Source organism: Tetrapisispora phaffii, chromosome 1 (genome assembly GCF_000236905.1).
Source record: "Tetrapisispora phaffii CBS 4417 chromosome 1, complete genome".
In the NCBI taxonomy this organism is placed as follows: domain Eukaryota; kingdom Fungi; phylum Ascomycota; class Saccharomycetes; order Saccharomycetales; family Saccharomycetaceae; genus Tetrapisispora; species Tetrapisispora phaffii.
In genome coordinates, this window is record NC_016520.1 from 953,195 (window position 1) to 977,558 (window position 24,364).

The 24,364-nt window shown below is 33.5% G+C and overlaps 11 protein-coding genes and 1 non-coding gene across 12 annotated transcripts; 9 read left to right on the top strand and 3 right to left on the bottom strand.

The window, feature by feature from the left end:
* Window positions 1–317: 317 nt before the first annotated feature.
* TPHA0A04230 (uncharacterized protein) lies at window positions 318–1,865 on the bottom strand (the record flags this gene model as incomplete). The annotated part of the gene is made up of 1 exon (XM_003683884.1): window positions 318–1,865. One exon carries the CDS (start codon window positions 1,863–1,865, stop codon window positions 318–320), a length of 1,548 nt encoding a protein of 515 aa, XP_003683932.1.
* Window positions 1,866–3,586: 1,721 nt separating this feature from the next.
* GAL7 (UDP-glucose:hexose-1-phosphate uridylyltransferase) lies at window positions 3,587–4,684 on the top strand (the record flags this gene model as incomplete). The annotated part of the gene is made up of 1 exon (XM_003683885.1): window positions 3,587–4,684. The coding sequence occupies one exon, from the start codon at window positions 3,587–3,589 to the stop codon at window positions 4,682–4,684; it is 1,098 nt and encodes a 365-aa protein (XP_003683933.1).
* Window positions 4,685–5,822: 1,138 nt separating this feature from the next.
* Window positions 5,823–8,154, top strand: TPHA0A04250 (uncharacterized protein; the record flags this gene model as incomplete). The annotated part of the gene is given in 2 exon segments (XM_003683886.1): window positions 5,823–6,323; window positions 6,325–8,154. Coding segments are annotated over 2 exon segments (2,331 nt in total).
* A 788-nt stretch (window positions 8,155–8,942) lies between these two features.
* Window positions 8,943–9,024, top strand: TPHA0Atrna12S. Its single transcript has one exon. It is a non-coding gene; the product is annotated as a tRNA-Ser (tRNA).
* A 269-nt stretch (window positions 9,025–9,293) lies between these two features.
* Window positions 9,294–10,607, top strand: RPT2 (proteasome regulatory particle base subunit RPT2; the record flags this gene model as incomplete). The annotated part of the gene is made up of 1 exon (XM_003683887.1): window positions 9,294–10,607. One exon carries the CDS (start codon window positions 9,294–9,296, stop codon window positions 10,605–10,607), a length of 1,314 nt encoding a protein of 437 aa, XP_003683935.1.
* A 757-nt stretch (window positions 10,608–11,364) lies between these two features.
* Window positions 11,365–12,210, top strand: PTC1 (type 2C protein phosphatase PTC1; the record flags this gene model as incomplete). The annotated part of the gene is made up of 1 exon (XM_003683888.1): window positions 11,365–12,210. One exon carries the CDS (start codon window positions 11,365–11,367, stop codon window positions 12,208–12,210), a length of 846 nt encoding a protein of 281 aa, XP_003683936.1.
* A 359-nt stretch (window positions 12,211–12,569) lies between these two features.
* MED2 (Med2p) lies at window positions 12,570–13,709 on the bottom strand (the record flags this gene model as incomplete). Its single annotated transcript, XM_003683889.1, has 1 exon — window positions 12,570–13,709. The coding sequence occupies one exon, from the start codon at window positions 13,707–13,709 to the stop codon at window positions 12,570–12,572; it is 1,140 nt and encodes a 379-aa protein (XP_003683937.1).
* Window positions 13,710–14,117: 408 nt separating this feature from the next.
* On the top strand, window positions 14,118–15,014 carry TPHA0A04300 (uncharacterized protein; the record flags this gene model as incomplete). Its single annotated transcript, XM_003683890.1, has 1 exon — window positions 14,118–15,014. One exon carries the CDS (start codon window positions 14,118–14,120, stop codon window positions 15,012–15,014), a length of 897 nt encoding a protein of 298 aa, XP_003683938.1.
* Window positions 15,015–15,749: 735 nt separating this feature from the next.
* On the top strand, window positions 15,750–17,717 carry BUD14 (protein phosphatase regulator BUD14; the record flags this gene model as incomplete). Its single annotated transcript, XM_003683891.1, has 1 exon — window positions 15,750–17,717. One exon carries the CDS (start codon window positions 15,750–15,752, stop codon window positions 17,715–17,717), a length of 1,968 nt encoding a protein of 655 aa, XP_003683939.1.
* Window positions 17,718–18,391: 674 nt separating this feature from the next.
* Window positions 18,392–21,133, top strand: KAP104 (Kap104p; the record flags this gene model as incomplete). Its single annotated transcript, XM_003683892.1, has 1 exon — window positions 18,392–21,133. One exon carries the CDS (start codon window positions 18,392–18,394, stop codon window positions 21,131–21,133), a length of 2,742 nt encoding a protein of 913 aa, XP_003683940.1.
* A 385-nt stretch (window positions 21,134–21,518) lies between these two features.
* Window positions 21,519–23,024, top strand: CDC7 (serine/threonine protein kinase CDC7; the record flags this gene model as incomplete). Its single annotated transcript, XM_003683893.1, has 1 exon — window positions 21,519–23,024. One exon carries the CDS (start codon window positions 21,519–21,521, stop codon window positions 23,022–23,024), a length of 1,506 nt encoding a protein of 501 aa, XP_003683941.1.
* Window positions 23,025–23,262: 238 nt separating this feature from the next.
* TSC13 (trans-2-enoyl-CoA reductase (NADPH) TSC13) lies at window positions 23,263–24,198 on the bottom strand (the record flags this gene model as incomplete). The annotated part of the gene is made up of 1 exon (XM_003683894.1): window positions 23,263–24,198. One exon carries the CDS (start codon window positions 24,196–24,198, stop codon window positions 23,263–23,265), a length of 936 nt encoding a protein of 311 aa, XP_003683942.1.
* Window positions 24,199–24,364: the final 166 nt, after the last annotated feature.

A 24,364-nucleotide genomic window follows, 5' to 3' on the forward strand; every position in this document is an offset into this window, starting at 1 on the left:
TGACAAGTAAGTAAATATAACTGGTAGTACTTTGGGAAGAAGGGTTGAATTGGAAGGTTTTTAATTTAAGTTTACTTACTTACATTTGTAATAAATGAAGGGGGGACTCTGAGTTATAAAAGGGTGCCATAGAAATTTTATAATTACCATGAATAAATGTTTCTATTGACAATTATTGTTCAGAAAATTAATAAAAAAACCTAAACATAAATAGAAAAAGAAAATGTGAATGAAATTATTTTTTATTTAATTCATTTTATTTAATATATTTATCATGTATGAAGAATCATTAAAAATCATTAGTCGTTATTTTACCTTTATAGTTCGTAAAGACATGAACCAATAGTTGGTTTAGAAACAATTATGGCTTCATCAATCTCAGCAGCAGTAATAGATGGAAATTGAACCTTGTAGTATTGTTCAATCAAAGCTTTCTTGACATTTTCAACTGATTCACCAGCTGGAACTAAATGGACGGTACAACCACCCCAACCAGCACCAGTTAAACGAGAACCGTAAGAACCATTAGCTAAAGCAATCTCACAAATTTTGTCAGTTTCTGGACAGGAACACTCGTATAATTTGTCACAAGATTCTTGAGAGCTGTTCATTAAGGAACCAAAACTCTTGAAGAAATCTTCATCGGATTCAAAAGAGCCAGATGTCATTAACTTCAAAGCTTTTAAAACTCTTAATGATTCGGAGTAAACATGTCTAGCTCTTTGGTATAACTTTAAAACTTGGAATCTAACTGGGAAAGTAGTTAGATAAGTAGATGTAAACTCTTCTTTGGAAGTGTTCAAAGCACCAGCAGCTTCGTCAACAGTGTAACCGTTCTTCTTTGAACCAAAACATTCATCAACTAAATCAATCATCTTACTCAAACGTTCGATACCGGAATCGACATCACCATTCCATGGAGTGGTGATGTTTTGGTAGGTTGCGTAGTAAGCATTCATGAAATCTCTTAAATTACCCTTGCTTAAACCATCACCTTGTTTGGAGTTTAAAGAGACGCCGTACTTGGCAGCTAACACATTTGCAGCAACAGTTACTTCTACGACTCTCAAGTTGTAATTCGTTGGAGCAGTCTCGAATTTGTTAGACACAACTAAAGTATTAGCAATAACGAATTCAACAGCATTGTTTTTCATCTTTGGGAACTTGAATGAAGTAGCTTTCAATTCTGGCTTGAATTCAACGTATAAAGCATGGTTTTCTTCACCACAGACAGATGCAGCTTGATCCATACCACCATTGTTCACGCCTACATAATGTTCTGCGACAACAGTAATTTTCATTAAATCTTGTTTTGACATGTGGTAGTCCTTACCTAGGTTAGCTCTAACGACAGCTAAGGCTACAGCACAAATAAAAGCAGCTGATGATGATAAACCACTACCAGTTGGAACATTACCTTGGCAAAATACCTGTAAACCAGTTAATGGACTGTTGGCATACTTTTCTGGAACCTTTTCTTTTAAGTATTCATGTGCGACATGTAAACCACATTTGAAGTAGTTAGACCAATCTGACACAGAAGCATCAATCTCAACATAAGAACCATCTAATGGCATGTCGAATTTTCTTTGAGCGAATCTTTCATCATCGTTAGTTAAGGTAATGGAAGATTCATTGCTTAAAACTTTAATACCTAAAATCATATCGACATCAATAGCCAATGGTAGGACGGAGAAATCGCAATAATCGATATGTTCACCAATTAAATTAACTCTACCAGGAGATCTAGCAACAAAGTCTGGTTTAACATTATAGACTTTAGTAAACTTTTCGAGAATGGATGGGACCTTTTTCAAAGCAGCTGGGATATAATCAGAAGATGTACTAAAAACAGGAATGGACATTCTTTAAATTATATTTGGATTTGTCTGAATTTTATATTGTATAGTAAATATATATATATATATATCTATGTTTATGTTTCCGCTGTATATAGATATATATTATTGTTTTATTTTTATTCTGAAAGGTAGAAAAGAATAAAATATATTTTACCAAATTTTAAGTAAATTGAGAAGTAAGAATAATATTCCAAATAGTTTTAGAATATTACTGCCATTTATATATGCTATAATATTTGATTCAATCATTGACTCAATGCATGATTTTGTATTTAAATTAATAAGACTTGAACTTTCTCCTGTTATTGAAAGGTAAATTACATCTCGGGCAACCGAGGAAAAGATTAGAAACAATATACTTCAAGTGAATCGTTATACTATAATATCATATCACTTACCTAATGCTTTTTATTCATAAGAACGGGAAACGTTGACTTACATTATGATAATAGCACTGTAGGAATAGTCTCATAATTCATATCAATTTACCTGAAATAATGTTGAAATGTTGCATATAAGACAAAGATTCTAAAAGCAAGGTTGTGATGGGTAATATTCATTCAAAGGTCAAGATGAGATATACTTTTCCTACCGTCTTTCTTTATTATATTTGACTTTCTCTTCAATAGATTCCATTAGCATCAACAGGTACTCTCCATAAGCGCTTCTTATTCATTTAGTGACAATTTATCAAATTGTTATTTTGATATTGAAGAGATTTTCGGAGCAAGGTCGACCGTGAGATCTCGGACCCCGCAAAACCGAAAACAACTGATACAATGTTAGTGAACTCGCAAATATCAAAAAACGTATTTCCGAACTAGATTCACAAATGCTAATGGCAGAAAGTATAACAACAATGAAATGATAGCAACACTATTTCAAAATTCCTACGAAGCTTAGAATTTTCTGTAAATAACTTTGGGAAATTTCGATGAAAGTTGGTATATCCTACACTCTAAAAGTAAATACCACAAACTGCTAGCAATTATTGTTTACGGAAATATTAGTCGAAGTTTTAATTAGCATTCTTTTCCCAAATCTTTTTTTGAATAGCTAGTTTTTGTTTTACGAAAAAATATTTTAGTTACATTTAGTGATGCACAGATCATGAATAAGTGGAGTGGAGTGAAAGTAAGAGCATTGTTTTGAAAACGAAATAGACATTTTCATAAACTAATTTTAATAACAAGTAAGGACAGTAATTGGCTTGCTATTTTATTATGAAAAGACACATTAAGTATTGTCGATCTGATATATTGTAGATATCATTCTCACTGACGCAAATATATATATTTATATTAGTTATTGTAAAAGTACAATGGTATTGCTAATCAAGATGACAAGCTTTACATTTTGATGGATCTAGGGTTTAATAATGACACCAATTTGAGATTGTTGGGTTATTGCCGGCGTTCTTCACTTTGCTGGCCATGTTACATGTTTCCTTTCTTGAATAAAACACGGATGGTTGTCGCCCGTGGTACTTCGGATAACGGCAAACCGTCAGTTACATACTCAATTAACATAAGGTAAAAATCTGGTCATCGGTTAATTGATCTTTCAACATTCAAGTTTTCATTAATAAATTTGCTATATAAAGAATCCAAATTTCACCGATTGTAGCAATGGTCTAGTTATAATTGTTATAGTTAATCTAGATAAGGAAAACATCAAATACGAGCAAATAAACTAGCCCTATTGTATACTAATTAATATTGAAAATGTCTTCTGAACATTTCGACTTCACTGACCATTCCCACAGACGTTACAATCCATTAACTGACTCATGGATCTTAGTCTCCCCTCATAGAGCAAAGAGACCTTGGTTAGGTCAACAAGAAACTGTCTCAAAACCAAATGCTCCAGAGTATGATGAGAAGTGCTACTTATGTCCAGGCAACACTAGAGCTACTGGTGGTTCCAATCCAAAATATGAAGCTACTTATATTTTCCAAAATGACTATGCTGCTGTAAAATTAGATCAACCTGAATTGAAGGAAGAGGGGGATGCAGACTCTTTGAGAAACAGGCTATTTAAGGTTAAATCTGTCAGAGGTAATTGTTATGTTATTTGTTTCTCTCCAAAACATAATCTAACGATCCCCCAAATGGAAACTGACGAATTAATTCAAGTAATCAGTGCTTGGCAAAAACTATACAATGATGTTTCCATTGAAGCCAAGACTGAAGGTAAACCGTTTAAATATTTACAAATTTTCGAAAATAAAGGTACTGCTATGGGTTGTTCTAACTTACATCCACATGGTCAAGCTTGGTGTCTGGAATCAGTTCCAAGTTTAGTGGATCAAGAGTTCAAATCCTTTAATAAATATGAACATGAACATTCCACACATTTGTTGGCAGATTATGTTAAGTTAGAATTAGAAGAAAAATCAAGAATTGTATTAGAAAATGATACCTTTTTAGTGGTCGTTCCATACTGGGCTACATGGCCATTTGAAACAATGATTGTTTCCAAGACTCATTTATCATCAGTTGCTGAATTCACTGATAAGCAAAAAGCTGATTTAGCTTCTATAATGAAAAAATTAACTACTAAATATGATAACCTGTTCGAATGTAGTTTCCCATACTCAATGGGTTTACATCAAGCCCCATTAAATGCTACTGAGGAAGAAAAGAAGACTAGTTGGTTTCATATGCATTTCTACCCACCTCTATTGAGATCTGCTACCGTCAGAAAATTCTTGGTTGGTTTTGAAATGCTTGGTGAACCACAAAGAGATTTAACTGCTGAACAAGCAGCTGATAGATTGAGAGCCCTAGATTCTGAAACCCATTATCTACAAAAGTTGTAATGCTTCTGTGGGTAATTTATGGAATTTTCACAATATATTTCAATAGTAATGATTCAATAATGTTTAAATGATAAGTCTAATAAATGAATGACCTTGTATCTTTTTAATTATTCTTCCATGTACTCTGTAGATGACTGAATTCCACAGAAGAATCACTGGCATTAATATTGTACATGCATAGGAGCAAATCAACTCTAATAAAGGTAATATTGTATGGAAATAAGAAAATTTAAAATTTCATTGGTTATAATGAAACGAAGACGATGACCTAAGTTCCTTGTCGCTCTCGACTTGGCTCAATAGTATTGTTAGGTCCTCAATTGTAATATGGGTACTATAATAAACAGATATAAGACAGACTGTTATATTGGAAAGGATGAGAAGCGCTGATTCAGTTATTTAATTATTCTTTTTTGCCAGAATTAATGTAGTGTATGTGACAGAACTAAGTGTTTATGACACTTTGAGTCCAGAAGCAATTGATCACTTACTAATGGCAAAGAAGGTTCTGGAACAACCTTTCAAATGATAGATGAAAAATTTTCACTACAATATAAATGGCTACGTGATAAACAGAGATGTACAATACAGCACCAAAGATCTTAGGAGAAATGACTGAACACGTAAGGTGTTCACTCAAGTATGAGATAACTTATATATTAAGAGGACATCTAACTCTATATAGGATTGTTTAAATATACTAATAAAATACCAATCGATTATTTAACTATTAAGAAGATGGACTACTCGAAAGCAACTAAAGTGACTAACGACACTAAATTAGATGTTGGTACTAACCAACATAAGCTTGTTTCTCCACAGTGAAACAGTAATATTTCCTATGTTGGAAATATCGTCGCAAATTTGAAACAACAGATGCCGATACGAATGCAATGACAAGTTCAATACGTTACATTGCAAATGGTAGCTAAACTAAAAGTATAAATAGGAGACCTATTTATACATCTAGGGTTGGAATAATCATGTAACTATTTATTGTATATTATGTAGGATATATAAAAAGAAGCAAGCTTCTGTTTTACGTAGAAAATAATAACAAGATCCGATACTGCGCTTCTCTGCTGCTACCTCGGCTTTCGACTATATCAACGGAAATCCGGAAATTAAGTTCGATGAAATGCTATCAGACTTTGAGAAGAGGTTCCGGAAGTACACAGACCCAAACAAGGTCCTGAACTCCATTAACCAGCTATCAGAAGCTCGTTTGGGGATCGAGAAACTGAACTCCGAATTCAGAAGGTTGTGGAAGATGATGCCCCCGGACCACTGGACTGAAAAAGGGGCTATGGCTATATATATGCGTTTGTTCAACCAAAATACGTACCATCTAGTCCTGATCCACAGTCCTCAGTCCCTAACTAAGATGATGGATGCGGCATATGAGACGATTGCCATCACTGGTCGTTTCGCAGAACCTTCTAGACTAGATGCACCTCGTTATGATAACGATGGTGACTACCTCATGGCAGCTATCCAATCTAGAACCAAAAACCCTAGCGCCCGAACCATTAGAAATGCCACTAGGGAAGACTGCCGACGCTTGAACCTCTGTTTCTACTGCAAGAAACCTGGTCATAGACTGAGTGAATGCAAAAAGAGGTTAGCTAGAAACAATGCGAGTTCTAGCAACAATGCGAGTTCTCGATCAATCTAAGAAATCCGACGAGGTTTATAACTCCTCTAAAACGTTATATCTGATAATTAATACTATCCTGAATCCTGTTGTGGGAACAACATTAACCACGCAGCTAACTGTCCAAGGTACACAATTAAATGTCCTATTAGACAGTGGTTCCCCAACATCCTTTATCCGTAAAGATGTTGTCCAAAAGCTTAATCTACCGTATCATGAAGTATCACCGTTTAGCTTTAAAGGGTTCACTTCCAATGAAATAAAACACACATCTCTGGCCGCACAAATTCCCGTATCTACAGCAAATCAAGTTATTTCCATCTCGGCATACATCATGAACCACATGGAACATGATCTGTTAATTGGAAACCCAATACTGGACAAGTATCCAATTCTGAAAGAAGGACCAAGGATAGCATCCGTTAAATCTGCTAAATTCGTTAAATATGAATCTCCGAAATCTGTTAAATCTGCTAAATTCGTTAAATCCGAATCTCTGAAACCCGCTAAAGAAGCGAAGTCTGAAATGCTGGAATACACTAATCCTGAACCAGCAGAAATCCTGAAACCGGTTGAGTCTATTATGGCCCGTCAATCTGAAATAGCAGAAGAGGCTCAAGAACAACACCTCAACACAATATCCGAACCCAACCTCGATAATGCTATACTAAACAACCCTGGCTTGGTTAGTGATATAGAAACAGCCACCATGATGGCATGCATCAAGAAAGTATCTCAATCTGAAGACATGGACTCTTTTAACAAGTTGCCTAATGTCTTAATCCGCAAATATTCCGAGATCGTCAGAAACGATCTACCACCGAAACCTCCGCTATCAAAACACACTACTACTCACGAAATAACCATCAAAGAGAACGCACGCCTACCACGTCTACAACCCTATCGTCTAACGCCCAGGCTACAAATGGAACTCAACACCATCATAGATGACCTCTTAGAAAAGAAGTTCATTCTACCATCGAAATCTCCCTGTAGTTCCCCGATTGTACTGCTCAAGAAGAAAGATGACACATACCGTTTATGTGTTGACTACCGAGCCCTGAATAAGGCCACCATCGCTGACCCGTTTCCGTTACCACGTATAGATGATCTCCTGAGCCGCATTGGAGATGCTTCCGTCTTTTCGACGCTAGATCTTCATAGTGGCTACCACCAGATTCCCATGAATAAAGACGATCAATACAAGACCGCTTTTGTCACACCCTCCGGTAAATATGAATATACAGTTATGCCTTTTGGGCTGGTTAACGCCCCTAGTACTTTTGCCCGACACATGTCTGACCTATTCCGAGGCTTAACCTTCGTTTGTGTCTATCTAGATGATATCCTCATATTCTCCGACAGCAAAGAAACGCACTGGGAACATCTAGATACCGTACTTGGCAGATTATTAAAGGAAAATCTAATAGTTAAAAAGAAAAAATGCACATTCACTTCCGCAGAAGTTGAATTCCTCGGTTACCAAATTGGAGCAAATAAAATTACCCCCATAGTAACCAAGTGCCAAGCCATTGATAAATTCCCGACTCCGAAATCTGTGAAAGAAGCACAACGCTTCTTAGGAATGATTAACTACTACCGAAGGTTTATACCTAACTGTTCCAAGATAGTCACTCCGATCCAACAATACATCTGCAAAGAATCCGTCTGGTCAACAACACAAGACGATGCTTTCCGTTCCTTAAAATCCGCTCTTACATCCGATCCGTTGCTGGCACCATTTAAACCAAACGGAGATTACCGACTAACCACTGATGCCTCGAAAGAAGGTGTTGGTGCCGTACTCAAGAAGTGAACAACAATAAGCTTGTCGGTGTCGCCGGCTACTTTTCGAAATCCCTACAAGGAGCACAAAAGAACTATCCGGCCGGTGAACTCGAACTCCTTGGTATAATCCTAGCCCTGAACCACATCCATTATCTTAGTCAGGGACTGAGGACTGTGGATCAGGACTAGATGGTACGTATTTTGGTTGAACAAACGCATATATATAGCCATAGCCCCTTTTTCAGTCCAGTGGTCCGGGGGCATCATCTTCCACAACCTTCTGAATTCGGAGTTCAGTTTCTCGATCCCCAAACGAGCTTCTGATAGCTGGTTAATGGAGTTCAGGACCTTGTTTGGGTCTGTGTACTTCCGGAACCTCTTCTCAAAGTCTGATAGCATTTCATCGAACTTAATTTCCGGATTTCCGTTGATATAGTCGAAAGCCGAGGTAGCAGCAGAGAAGCGCAGTATCGGATCTTGTTATTATTTTCTACGTAAAACAGAAGCTTGCTTCTTTTTATATATCCTACATAATATACAATAAATAGTTACATGATTATTCCAACCCTAGATGTATAAATAGGTCTCCTATTTATACTTTTAGTTTAGCTACCATTTGCAATGTAACGTATTGAACTTGTCATTGCATTCGTATCGGCATCTGTTGTTTCAAATTTGCGACGATATTTCCAACATAGGAAATATTACTGTTTCGCATCTGTTTCAGTAATAATTCCTAAATAGGAAATATTACTGCTGTTATATCGTAACCAAACTCTTGTTGAGCTTATATTACAACAAAGCCATAATTATAATGGCAACTTGGCCGAGTGGTTAAGGCGAAAGATTAGAAATCTTTTGGGCTCTGCCCGCGCAGGTTCAAATCCTGCAGTTGTCGTGTTTTTTAGTTTTCCCTTTTGTATTTTTCACGTGATCATTCCACGGTAAAATGCACAGTCAGTTCACTCTCAGTATAAAATTTTGCCAGTAACAATTTATAAGGTGGCAAAACTGATTATCTATAATGTAATATAGATAGAGATAATGATAAATTTGAATATATCGGATGTTATATTTTTATAAAAAGTGATTTATGTTGCATTCATATTTCTTAAAATAAAGTATAAGAATTAAGCAAAGTAGAATTAAATTAACTATTAATTCAATATGGGTCAAGGTGCATCAGCTGGCCAAGATAAAAAGAAGAAAAAAGGCGGTAGTCAAAAACCAAAATATGAACCTCCTGTACAATCTAAATTTGGTAGAAAGAAGAGAAAGCATGGTCCATCTACAGCAGAAAAATTGCCAAACATATATCCAAACACACGTTGTAAATTAAAATTGTTGAGATTGGAGAGAATCAAAGATCATTTATTATTAGAGGAAGAATTTGTTACAAATTCTGAAATCTTAAAGCCATTTGAGAAAAAACAAGAGGAAGAGAAGAAACAATTAGCAGAAATTAGAGGTAATCCATTGAATATAGGTACATTAGAAGAAATAATCGACGATGATCATGCTATTGTTACCGGACCAACTATGCCAGATTATTATGTCTCTATTTTATCATTTGTTGACAAAGAATTATTAGAACCTGGTTGTTCTGTTCTTCTGCATAATAAAACGATGTCTATCGTTGGTGTGTTACAAGATGACGCTGATCCAATGGTTTCTGTTATGAAAATGGACAAATCCCCAACAGAATCGTACAGTGATATCGGTGGTTTAGAAGCACAAATTCAAGAAATTAAAGAAGCTGTGGAATTACCACTAACACATCCTGAATTATATGAGGAAATGGGTATAAAGCCACCAAAGGGTGTTATATTATATGGTGCACCCGGTACTGGTAAAACTTTATTGGCAAAAGCAGTTGCCAATCAAACTTCTGCAACATTTTTAAGAATTGTTGGTTCTGAATTAATTCAAAAATATTTAGGTGATGGTCCAAGACTATGTAGACAAATTTTCAAAGTCGCAGGAGAAAATGCACCAAGTATTGTTTTCATAGATGAAATTGATGCAATTGGTACCAAGAGATATGATTCTAACAGTGGTGGTGAGAGAGAAATTCAAAGAACAATGTTAGAACTACTAAATCAATTAGATGGTTTCGATGATAGAGGGGACGTCAAAGTGATCATGGCAACAAATAAGATTGAAACTTTAGATCCTGCTCTAATTAGACCAGGTAGAATCGATCGTAAAATTCTATTTGAAAACCCAGATTTATCCACAAAGAAAAAAATATTAGGTATTCATACTTCAAAGATGAATCTAGCTGAAGATGTGGACTTAGAAACATTAGTAACATCTAAGGATGACTTATCAGGTGCAGATATCCAAGCCATGTGTACAGAAGCAGGTTTATTAGCCTTGAGAGAAAGAAGAATGCAAGTAACTGCTGAAGATTTCAAACAAGGTAAAGAACGTGTGCTAAAGAACAAGGTTGAAGAAAACTTGGAAGGTTTATATCTATAGATAATTATATGTAATCAAGTATCATTGCATATTAAAATGCCACAGTATTTGGAAAGTAGCAAATCTATAAATTATATGAACTTATTCATTAGAACTTTAAATATTGTTTGGTTAATGTACTTCTTAATTTATGTGTCAACCAAAGTTCTTGTTAGCTCGTTTCAGTCCTTGCATTATATTGAATCACTATTCACGTCATACTTGTTAATGATGTCCTTCGCGCCTTTTCTTAAAACGGAATCAATTTGAAACATTATACATTCTTTCTAATATTAGACCCAGTAAGATGACCATTAGCAATAGATTTATGGTTTAATTCGTTGATGAAACGTATTGATTTATATAATTGATCACGTACAAATATTATATAATTCTATTCGATTTGAAATTACCTTCTAAATATAAAAGTAATATATACAACTCTTCTATATTTCAAACAGGAAGAAAAATACAAAGGGTTTTTTATTACTCGAACAAGTGACGGCTCATTAAATTTATGAGCAGTAATTCCAGTTTAATTAAATATTTGGTTTATTTGTTAAAGTTTTATGGAAAGTTAAATAGCAATTTAGTGAATTGATAAATTTATAAAAATAAAATCATTTTCAACAATTTAAAACTCCAAACTGTGTCATTGAAAATATAAAAACACATTTATAACAACACAAACGTTTATAAGTTATCGTTATACTTTATTTTTTGGTATTAATAATACTATATTACAAGAAAAAATATCATTATAATATAATAATTCAAAATGACTGAATCCATTGAAGACAATGCACAAGAATATGAATTAACGTATAAAGTTGGAGTTGCAGAAAATAAGAATTCAAAATTTAGAACAACAATGGAAGATATTCATACTTATGTGAAGAATTTTGCATCGAGGCTTGATTGGGGGTATTTCGCTGTTTTTGATGGGCATGCAGGGAGTCAAGCCTCTAAATGGTGTGGCTCTCACTTACATTCCATAATTGAATCAAAAATATTGCAAGATGAAACAACGGATATTAGAGAGATTCTGAATGATTCATTCGTGCTCATTGATGAACAAATTAATAGCCAATTAAAAGGCAACAGTGGTTGTACGGCAGCAGTATGTGTCCTTCGCTGGGAATTACCAGAAAACGTGTCAGAAGAAGATAATGGAGAAATAGATTTGAGTCAACACAGAAGAAAATTATATACAGCCAATGTTGGTGATTCAAGAATAGTGTTATATAGAAATAACCAAGCGATAAGATTGACATATGACCATAAAGCATCTGATTTATTTGAGATGCAGAGAATAGAACAAGCTGGTGGTTTAATCATGAAAAGTCGTGTTAATGGTATGTTAGCTGTAACAAGATCTCTAGGTGATAAATTTTTTGATTCCTTAGTGGTAGGAAATCCTTTTACAACCACTGTTGAAATTATCCCAGAAGATAAATTTTTAATTATTGCATGTGATGGTCTTTGGGATGTTATTGATGATCAAATGGCATGTCAACTTATCCAAGATATTGAAGATCCTAATGAAGCAGCAAAAACATTAGTCAGGTATGCTTTAAAAAATGGTACAACTGATAATGTTACAGTAATGGTTGTCACTTTATGATTACATAGATGATTTTTGGATAACCAAAATCATTGAAATGGATAACCAACTATATCCATAATAACCTTTTATTTCATTCGTGTTCGGCTGTGCATGCTCATATGTATACTCACTTTTTGTTACCACATATACTTTTCTTTTGCATTTTTTTTAATTAAGAATATTGACCTATATGTGTTTTATATACATATATATAAAAATTCACAGATTTGTTATTATTTTCAAATTATTTAATCAGTCATTCAGTATATTACTAAATCATAAACTTGATGATTCTGCAGATCATTTTACTTGTAATTTTATATTATAAAGAACTTTAATGTTATTATATTGTTACAAATAACCTCATACTACTGTTATTATATATTAAATATATTCAAATCTATATCCTCTGGATCGCCATTTGCATTCCAATCAATATTGAGGTCATTGAAATCATTTAAGGTTAGGTAATCATCTGTGTTATCACCAATTGTATTGTTGTCATTATTTGTGTTTGTATCACTCTTATCATTCTTTTCTACATTTTCATTTTCTACGTTAAGTTGATCTATCATTTTTTCTGCATTTTCATTTACATTGTTGCTATCATTATGTTTAACTTCAGGTGCAGTTGGTTCAGTAACTAATGACGGTGTGTCTAAAGATCCAAAATTTCCCAAATCAAATCCATTACCATCTAATCCAGAAAACATAGACATATCTATCGGATTGGAATTATCAAATGTACTTGCTCCCATATTATTTGTATTACCGTTGTCAGCTGGAGTAGCAGAAGTTAGTTTGTTTTCTTCGGAAGCAGCTTTATTGCTTTCCATTTTATCTTCGTTGACTTTCTCTTCAATTTTATTATTTTTATTTGATGCTGTTTCTGCAAAAGAATTTATTAGATCATCATTTTTAGTTGGAAAATCTGCCAGCAGATTTGAAGGAGTATCAACAAGGAAGTCTAGTTTATCGGTTGATTCAATATCATTTGATGAATTGAAATTTAATAATTGACTTTCATTGTCAATATTTCCCACTTTTTGACTTTGTACATGCTCTTCTTCCGTCTTCTTCTTTTCTTCCTGTTCTGCTTTTTCCTTTGCTTTTTGTTCTTCATCTTCCAGCCTTTTTCTAGTTCTCTCAAGCTCTTCTTCCCTTTCTTTATCCTTTTTCAGTTTCTCTTCTTCTCTCTGTTTACCAAGCTTTGCAATGTGTTCAGTGAACGTCTTACTAGTCTCTAAAGTGCATTCAAGATCGTCTAAAAGCGAATGAAACAAATTCACTTTTTCATGCAATATTTTCTGTTGTGATAAATTGAAACCGTTGGTAACATTGATATCTAATTGAATGGTTTTCAACTGCTGCTGGACCAACATTTGTGTGGAAACATCTAATATATCATCAAAACATTGTGTAACTTTATTCCTGTATTTAGTTGATTCACCATCGTTTGGAGTAGGAGGAAGCATAGCGCTTGACATTGTTGCTAAAGCCGGGGTAGATTTGGCCATTTGTGGTCCCTTTTTCGATATTGCAAAATATATTCAGTTGTGTATATTAAGTAAGTTACACTTAGTTCATTAATTAGCAGCACAATTTATACCGATATTATATCATTAGTATATATATATATAATTAAATTTAAATAATTAAAGCCTATTCATTAACAAATTCAAAAATAAAAAAATATTAAAAACAGTTAGTCGTTCGGCATGATCTCGGCTATTTTGTGGGTAGCCTCTGTCACACAGTACCTATATAAGATTTGTTCATTTTGTAAGATGACACAGTCATTTAATATAACCTCTCTTAAGTTGATATGGTGTATCTAGCAGTGTGATTGAGGTGGCTTGTTTGGATTACAAGAGTCTTAGAGCAATATTATTTATCGATTATTTCCCCTGGTGAAGATAAAAAGAATGGGCTCTCAAAAAAGTTATAGAAATGGGACAATGTACAAGAAAGTAAAAGAATACGTAAATAAGATACGACAGCGTTTTGACAATGGCAGTAGAAAACCAAAAGCAATTTTACCGGCTAACAATGGTGGGGATACTTTTGTTGATGATTGGGGTAAGATTGAGACTAATAGATTGAATAAAGTGGTTAATAGAACTATGAGCAAGAATCGAATTAGTGGGAGTGTAAGAGCGAAGAAGAAGAAGCAAGAGAGCTTAAGACCAACCTTCGTAGACGAATCATTTAGGTTACATGCGGATCCTCTATCTGAACGTAATGACGAGAGATTAATTGAAATAACAAGTTATAAAACTTGTACAACAGGTAATCGTTTTGATATCTCAGAGTATTTTAAAGAATCTGCCGTGCTAAGCAATGATACAAATAGTTTTGAGAATAATAACTTGAATAGTAATGATAGCAATAATAGTAAGAAAAATAATAATAATATTTATGGTGATCATTCAATTGAGAAATTGGATAGTAGTCTGGCATTTTTCAATTATAATCATCAGAACTACTCGAATAAAGATATGAGCACACATCAAATGATTGCTGAGTATGATACTTCTGAGAATAAATTAAATGTCAAAATGAAAAAACTAACTTACCAAGAATTGTTAAGTAACGAATTAGTAATAGAGGAAATGAAGGACTCAATTATTTGGAAACCAATAACTACAGTCACAGATGACAGTCATAATACAGAAAATAATGGTTTATATAAAAATAATTCAGAAATGAGAGATCTTTCAGCGTATGTGGATGCGACTATTGAACAATTACAGCATACAGCATCGTCAGACTCAATGCAATGGTGGCTAGAAGAATACAAATACAGTCATATTTTCGAATAGTTAATTATTTCTAAACGTATGATGAAAGATCAAAAATTATCATACATAGGTGCACGGATAGGAAGATATAGAATTTCTTCAAAATCATTGTATCCAAAATTTAGCGTTTAATTAATTTGTGGATTAAAGGGACAACTAACGTATATACCATGGTTGATAGATGGCTTTATTTAATGTCTTTAACTTACTGACGCTCTCATATTAAAAGTGATAAAGGATACCGGTTGCTTTAAACCCGTATCTTCGTTCAAAATGACCATCACGGACTGATTATCTAAAAACTACTACAATTGTTACAGAATGAAGAAAGAAGAGAAAATAAACAGATCAATTTTAATGATTTTAACATAATATTTACCAATGATCTATATTCACCTAAGTTAAATTCTATTCTGTTTCAAGTTAATAATTGAAGTTTAAATTTAATGAATGAGATTTAACTTTTAAAAAAAAATTGTTTGTGAGTCTAGTCATTATTAAAATATTTATCACTAGAATATTGAATATATATATAGATATATATATATATCTATATCTATCTATATCTATCTATTAAATTTACTAATAGACTAGTCATTTTGAGTAATTACACGTCATATCGATCGGCAAGTGGTTGGACTACAGAAGGCTGGTTTGGAAGGATTTTATTTTAATACATTTTGTTTTGTTACTGTAGTTTCCGGAATATTATATGCTTAATATATATTTACATTAAAGAAATAAAAATTTTAAAAGATGGAAACTCCAGACAATAAGGTTTCCAGGCTTAAAAATTTTGCTGCTATAAATACCAATTTCCATAAAGGTTCAGAGGCTAGTTTGTCCGCAGAAATAGGTTCTGGTAATCATGATTTATTAAATGATCCAAATCTAATCGAAGACTATTCAGATATTGTAAAGCATAAGATTGACACCGAAGGTAGTGTCAGCGGTAGTGTTGTGATTACTCCAACTTCTAATGCTTCTCCTTTAAAAATGTTAAGTGATCAAGTAGCTCAACAAATGCTAGTTGAAAATGATTTAAAGGAAGAAACTCAAGAAGATTTTGATGATTTGGCAAATACATATAACTATTCTGATTCTGATTTCGAAGATAACTTAGAGAAGAGATTAAAAGACATGGATATAAATAATAGTGATTACGATGGTAATGTAGGTGAAGAAATTCCGCTTGACTTTGATTCACCTAATATTAATGATAATGGACAAGATATCAGTTCATCAGAATATGATTTCGATATTAACAACGGTGATCAAGAACCTCTTGATATTGAAGTTAAAAAAGTAAACGCTAATACATACGCAAATAATGATGACGATGATAGCGCAAGTGATACTGGGGAAGTAGAGTTAGAAATTACAGAAGATGATAGCTACGAACAATTGCCGCCTCCTAAAGAATTAGACCCAGAGAAGCTTTACGCCCTTTATACATTTGATGGACCAGACCCTTCCCATTGTAAATTAGAACAAGATGAAGCATGTGTTTTGTTGAATGATCAAGATTCATATTGGTGGTTAGTTAGAAAATGCAAAGACAACAAAATTGGCTTTGCACCTGCTGAAATTTTAGAAACGTTTCCAGAAAGATTAGCAAGATTAAATTGTTGGAAAAATGAAAATATGACGGTTGAAGGAGACACTAACGTCTCGGTTAATGACTCTATCGATCTATCTAATGGTCAATTATCAGATAGTGATAAAAATGATTCAAAGCTTTATAAGACTTCTGATAAGTCTAAATCCGTTAGCTTTAGCAATGTGATCAACTATGCAGAAAGAATAATTGAACAAACTACTATAGACGGTGACGTTATGGATGAAGAAGATGGTAATGCTGAAAACATTACATCTCGCGATAAATACTCCGAAGGTAATATTAACGACTTGGATGATGATATGACTGATGTAGTCAGTGATGTCTCCTTTGCAACAGGGCCTTTGACACCATTGAATATTCGTAAGACCAGAGAAACGAAAACAGTGCATGATTCGAATAGTAAAAGATTAGATGTAATATCAGCCAAGTATAAATTTAATAAAGTCGATGAAATTGAAAAAACTGAAAGTGGTTTTGTTAATGATGATGAACAACTGCATAAAATATTTGAAGCACCCACTTTGCCTTTCAATAATAATAAATTACATAAATCAAATTCAGATTACTCGATATCAACGATAGGCGAATACTCTCCCTCATCATCGGAGATGACAAATGATTCTCCTAAAATAACTGACAATGAATTCAAGACAGACACATCAAGATTGCCATCTTCAAAAGCTATCAAGGGTATATCTGGTCTAGTCGATGGAGATGAAGATGAAAATGATAAAGAGGAGGGGGGAGAAGAAGACAGAGAAGGAGAAATGACTCCGACATCTCCAAAAGCATCACAAGCATCAGATGATTTAAATGAGACTAATGTATCGAATGCTAATATTGCCGATATAAGTAAAGATAAAGGTTCCAACACCAATATCAACAATTCATCAACAAATGTTTCGTATATAGATGACTTTTACATGGAATCAGAAAAAATACCATCAACTATTAGTATTAGTAGCACCTATTCGCCTTCTAACTCGTCCCCAAGTCATAAATCTGATAAAAATAATCAACATCCACTAATTGAGAATTTATATAACCCAATTTTTAATAAAATGGATGCATTGTTGAAATTGATAGACGATATTGAGCAATAAAAAAGAGGATTTTATTCATTTGAAATTTTCATTATGTTCTCACTACAATATTTTAGTTGCCATTAACTACCTAAAAACGCACAGAACAGGTATCATTTTTAAAAATCACTGATATCTATAAACCATTGATCATTTATACACATACATTTATACACATTCATTTAATATAATAGATATTTTGCATATATTAATTAAACTCAAACAATGACCATATATATTTCTTCCTTTACAAAACGTTAGTTAAAGCTACTTGCACATGAGAATAAAGTTTAACATACTTTTGAAATTTTCCCTGAAACTTTAATCAGACATCTATTACAAGTGTAATCTTATACTCAACATCAAGTTACATTGATTATCGACATATTCTATAACAAGATAGGCACTAGTCATCTATCCAGTTTAAACCTATTCAGAAGCGGTTCGTATCGAACGAGTTTCTTATTTGCCGATGCCTATGCAGATTGCCGATTTCTAAATAATTGCAAGAAAAATTTGGTGAACAAAATGAAAAGTTACAGATGAAAATATCTGATCAATGAAGCTTGAACTCACTTGTATAAGAGATGGTGGAGTCATTACATACTTTTTATTGTGCTAAACTCTTGATAATATTAGATAGTGTTTTTTAAAGAAGAAATACTGTGAAACTACAGACATAAAACGTATTAAAAATGAGCACCAGTTGGACCCCAGATGGTTCATCAATTCATCAATTGGCGACTCTGTTGAAAAACTCGATGTCTCCTAATCCTAATGAAAGTACTACTGCTTTGGATTCTTTGAAAAGCTTCCAATTACAACCTGAATTTTTTAATTATCTATGTTACATTCTAATTGAAGGTGAAACTAGTGAGGATCTAAAAGCACATTTCTCTGTTGTTGATTTACAAAATAATAGAGCAACTGCAGGTATGTTGTTAAAGAATTCCATGTTAGAAAAAGGTGGTTTTGTTAAAGGCAACCACAACATTGATTACGTAAAATCTCATATCATTCATGGTTTATACAATTCTAATAATTATTTAGTATCAAATGTTACTGGTATTGTGATTACTACTCTATTCTCAACATATTATAGACAACATAGAGATGATCCAACAAGTATGCAATTATTATCTCAGTTACTAAAATTGATTTCAAATGGTAATGAAGCTAGTGCAAAAGCTTTATCTAAGATTATGGAAGATAGTGCTCAATTTTTCCAATTGGAATGGGCAGGTAATGTTAGACCGATGGAATTTTTGGTGGAAAACATAATGAAATTTATCTCAGGTCCACAGTTTTCTCCAGTCATAAAAGCCGAATCCATAAAATGTATCAATAATATAATCCCATTGCAAACCCAAGCATTTATTGTAAAAATAGATGAATTTTTGAATAACATTTTTTCGCTAGCGCAAAGTAGTGAGGATGATCAAATAAGATCACAAATATGTGTTAGTTTTGCAGTTTTATTGGAATTTAGACCAGATAAGTTGGTTGACCATCTTTCCGGTATTATTCAATTTACATTACATATTATTGGCTCTGTTGAGGATGAAAAAGTTGCTATCGAAGCCTGTGAGTTTTTATATAGTTTTGCAACAAGCCCTAATATGCCAGAACATTTGGTACAACCATTTATAAATGATATTGTCCCAGTGTTATTAGCAAAGATGGTTTATAACGAAGATAGTATATTAACTTTTGAAAATTCCAATGAAGACGATGCTTTCTTAGAAGACAAAGATGAAGATATTAAACCTATTGCACCACGTATCGTTAAAAAAAGAGATGGTAATGATGCTGGCGATAATGAAGATGATGCAGACGATCATGAATTTGGAGATATTGATACTGAATGGAACTTAAGAAAATGTTCTGCTGCAACTTTAGATGTTATTACTAACGTCTTACCACAGCACGTCATTTCTATTGCCTTCTCTTATTTAAGAGAACATTTAACATCAGAAAAATGGTATGTCAGAGAAGCTACTGTTTTAGCCTTGGGTGCAATGGCAGATGGTGGTATGAAATATTTTGATGACCAATTGCCATCGTTGATCCCATTTTTAATAGAACAAATGAAAGATGACTGGGCCCCTATTAGAAAAATGTCATGTTGGACTTTAAGCAGATTTTCACCTTGGATTTTAAAGGATCATACTGAATTTCTGTTACCTGTCCTTGAAGCTATTCTTATCACTTTAGTTGATAAAAAAAAAGATGTGCAAGAATCTGCAATTAGTAGTGTAGCTGTATTTATTGAAAATTGTGATGCAGAAATTATTGAAACATTATTATACAATGAATTGTTACAAAGTTTTGGGAAGTGTTTTGCTGTATACAAGAAGAAAAACTTGCTTATCCTGTATGATGCAGTTGGCAGGTTTGCTGAAAAGGTTGAATTAGATGACTCGGCTATGCAAATAATTTTACCTAATTTAATTTCAAAGTGGACTGCCTTACCTGATAATGATAAAGAATTATGGCCATTATTAGAATGTTTATCTTGTGTGGCTACCTCTCTTGGCGATAAATTTATGCCTATGGCTCCAGAGGTTTATGGAAGGGCGTATAAAATCTTATGCAACTGCGTTGATTTGGAGATCAAGTCTCAAAACGACCCAACAGTACAAGTTTCAGAAAAAGATTTCATCATCACATCTTTGGATATGATCGATGGTTTAGTCCAAGGTTTAGGAACTGCATCTCAAGAATTATTGTTTCCTCAAGTAACAAATGACACTACACTATTACAAGTAATGGTTCACTGTTTACAAGATCCTGTTCATGAAGTTAGACAAAGCGTTTTTGCACTTTTAGGGGACATTGTGTATTTTTACAATCCACAAATACTTTCAGGAACATTGGCTCAATTTCTAAAATTCATTGGCACAGAGATTATGCATAATGATGATGTTGATGGTGTGCCTGCATTAATCAATGCAATATGGAGTTTAGGTTTGATTAGTGAAAGGATAGATTTGAAGAATTATATAATAGATTTATCACGTGTAATCCTAGACTTATTCACAAACACTACAATAGTTTTGGATAGTTCAGTAACTGAAAATATCGCAATCACCATTGGTCGCATGGCATTGACTCATCCGGAGGTATTCACATCAGGTGTCTTCTGTTCTGATGCAATTTGGAATAAATGGTGTGAGTCTGTTAAGGATTTAGATATCCTTGAAGAAAAAACATATGCCTATATGGGTTTCATCAAAATTGTAAATATTACAGGTGATCAAGTTTCTATGTCCGATAACACTCTATCCGAACTTATTAAAGGATTGTCGAAGGATGTAGAAGTATCAATGTTCTCTGAAGACGTTTTATCATTATTGATGAAGTATGCTTCAAAAATCCAAACATTGAAATTAACACCCGATGAGCAAATGTTCCTACAGCAATTTTCCTCTAACTAACACATATATAATGCATAACTATAATTTAAAATAAAAATTGTATTTCAAGTATCTTCTATATACACTCTTTCAAACCATTTTTACTCGATTATGTTATTCTACTTTTTAGTGTTTACTATTAATGTCACTAGCGCTTATAATCATAAACGCCATATATTTATATCGTTACTAGCTTACGCGCCCCGTCGCCTATTCAAAAATAGATATGTAATGATGATTTGACTTAGATTTTATATCATATATATGATGGCCATCGGTAACAGTACATTATATAAATTTAAAATGATCTACAGGAGATTGAATTGGTATCGATAAGACAAAGCAACACTCGAATATAAAACATAACCAAAGTTTATTTGCATTAGACCACTGCGAACAATCACAAATGACCGAAGTATCAGGAAGTGTCGATAGTATTCCTGTTGAGATACAAGCAGAGATCGATCAGCTTTATCAGGAAGTTCCTAACTTAACCAACGAATATGAACTGATAGATAAGATTGGTGAAGGTACATTTTCGTCAGTATATAAGGCTAAAGATTTAAAAGGAAGAGTAACTGATAAATTTTCTTCACATTTTTGGTCTATGGACTCCAAATACGTTGCATTAAAAAAGATATATGTCACTTCCTCTCCTCAAAGAATATATAATGAATTGAACCTGCTTTATATATTGACGGGAAATCCAAGAGTTGCTCCTTTGTGTGACGCTACGAGATTTCAAGACCAAGTAATAGCCATATTACCATACTATCCGCATGAAGAATTTAGAGTGTTCTACAGAGATCTTCCTATTAAAGGCATCAAAAAGTATATATGGGAACTATTACAAGCATTAAATTTTGTACATTCAAAAGGTATCATCCACAGAGACATTAAACCAACGAATTTTTTATACAATCCTGAGTTAGGTAAAGGTGTGTTGGTAGATTTTGGTTTAGCCGAAGTGCAATACAATTATATAGAGGATAATGAAACTGACGTGGAGGAAATTAACTCTGTATTAATGAAAGAAAATAGGCATAACGAACAATTTTGCCCTTGCATAGTTAGAGGTACTTCAAATGCAGATGGCCATATAGCATCAGGTCCAATGGTTACAATCCAAAATGGTAAAGTTCTTCATCTCAATAATGTGAATGGTTTGGATCTTACTAAAGGGTATCCAAAGTATGAAGCACGCAGAGTTAAGAGAGCAAACAGAGCAGGTACACGTGGGTTTCGTGCACCTGAAGTTTTAATGAAATGTGGTTCCCAAACCACTAAAATTGATATATGGTCCGTAGGAGTGATATTATTGAGTTTATTAGCTAGAAGATTCCCAATGTTTCAAAGCTTAGATGATACAGATTCATTATTAGAATTATGCACAATATTTGGGTCGAAGAAATTAAAGAAATGTGCCAATATACATGGTTTGGGGTTTGAAATACATGGCTTACAAGATATAAAAGAAGATGGGTATAAAGATGGACTTAAGGGATTCGTGTATGATTTATTAAACAAAGAATGCGAAGGTGGTACTTTACCTGAATACAGTGTTGCATTTGAGACACATGTTTATCTTGCTCAAGAATTATATGATACAGTATCGATTGAACCAAAATTACCTGCAATTGAAGATTATATAAATAGATCCAAAAGTTACGAACTGAAGAAATATCAAGAAGAAATCTGGACAGATCATTTCTGGTGCTTCCAAGTACTAAATCAATGTTTTGAAATGGATCCACAGAAACGTAGTTCAACGTCAGAGTTGTTGCAAAATACATTTTTCAATGAATTAAATGAAGTTGATTATTTAGTACCTAGTGAGGCCACTGATGAGGATGCAGCAAACTCTGACGAAACAGAATTTGAAGATGATGACGTACTGTTATTGTCAGATTGAAGAATTCTTACAGAAAGAAAAAAGATCATTTAACACAACCTAGCATAACACAAAACTCTCGGCGGAACCTAAACACTAAAGAATTGCATTATTATCAACATAGGGAATTGCTATTATCCAGAAGCATTTTAGTCGTGTATAGATACATACACTGTATATATCATAATTAATAGAAGAAGAAGAAAATCATACAATAATTTCGAGGTTGAGAATTTAGCTAAATACGTGTATAGAAACTTTAAAAGATGTATGGGATCAGAAATTGTCTTCTGGTGCCATACTTCTTATTCTTCTTCTGTGCCCAAAAATACATTTGCGTAGCAGAGACAATTAAGAAAATCATTGAGAAAAGGTTTAATTTACTTGCAACAGTAAACCAAATCCAAGCCCAAACTTCGAAAGTATAGTTTGGAGCAACAAATACATTAAAGACACCTTCATTGATTGGTACACGCTTAGTAGCATTGCCCAATTTCTTTTGAGCGTCGCCCCAAGTTCTTAATTTGATATGAATGTATAGATTCCAACCCTCGAACAAACAGAACAGAGCGACAATCAAAGATAGATTAGAGAGACCGATTCTTGAATAAATAGAATCGATAGTCATATCGTCAAGAATGTAACCATAACCAAAGTAAGACAAAGCAATAGCACCATTTAATACCCAATAATGAAAAGTATTTTTGAATAAATTAAAGAATGGCATGGTGGATTGAGAGAAACTATGAACAAATAAGGATTCGAATTCTCTCTTCAGGTAATGCAGCATGACCATCGAATAAAGGACTTTATTTAACGACGGATCGTACTCCTTGTTCGCGTTAGATATCTTTCCCCTAATGGATTCATTAGCAGCTAACCCATAGAGTAATGAATGGATCAAAATTGGACCTACGTATTCCAATACGAACACCAATCTCCATGAAATTTGAGGACCCAAATCTTTGACGAACAATTCCGTATCGGCATTGTTGATTGTTGTTCTCAAGATGTCATCGGAAACAATTGGTACTTGTTTAGTTCCTTCGCTGTAGGTTAATCTTAAACGATTCGAGTTGATGTTTTTATTTTTCTCAGAAACGATTTGCAATAATTTGCTTAGAGTGACATCATTTGAGATTTCCACTTCGGTATCCTTTAAAGACTTACTACGAGATTTGATTACACTAACCATTGTGTTATCTTTTCCCCCTTTGTCTGTGGTATCCCTTAAAATGAAATAAAAATGAAACTAAATAGAGCTGCTGCTGTCTTTTCAAAATATGTAGCCGCCAATGAGGTCTTCTATTGTTACTGGTAAGGAAATGATTTTCTTTAGAATCTCAATGATCACTCGCTTC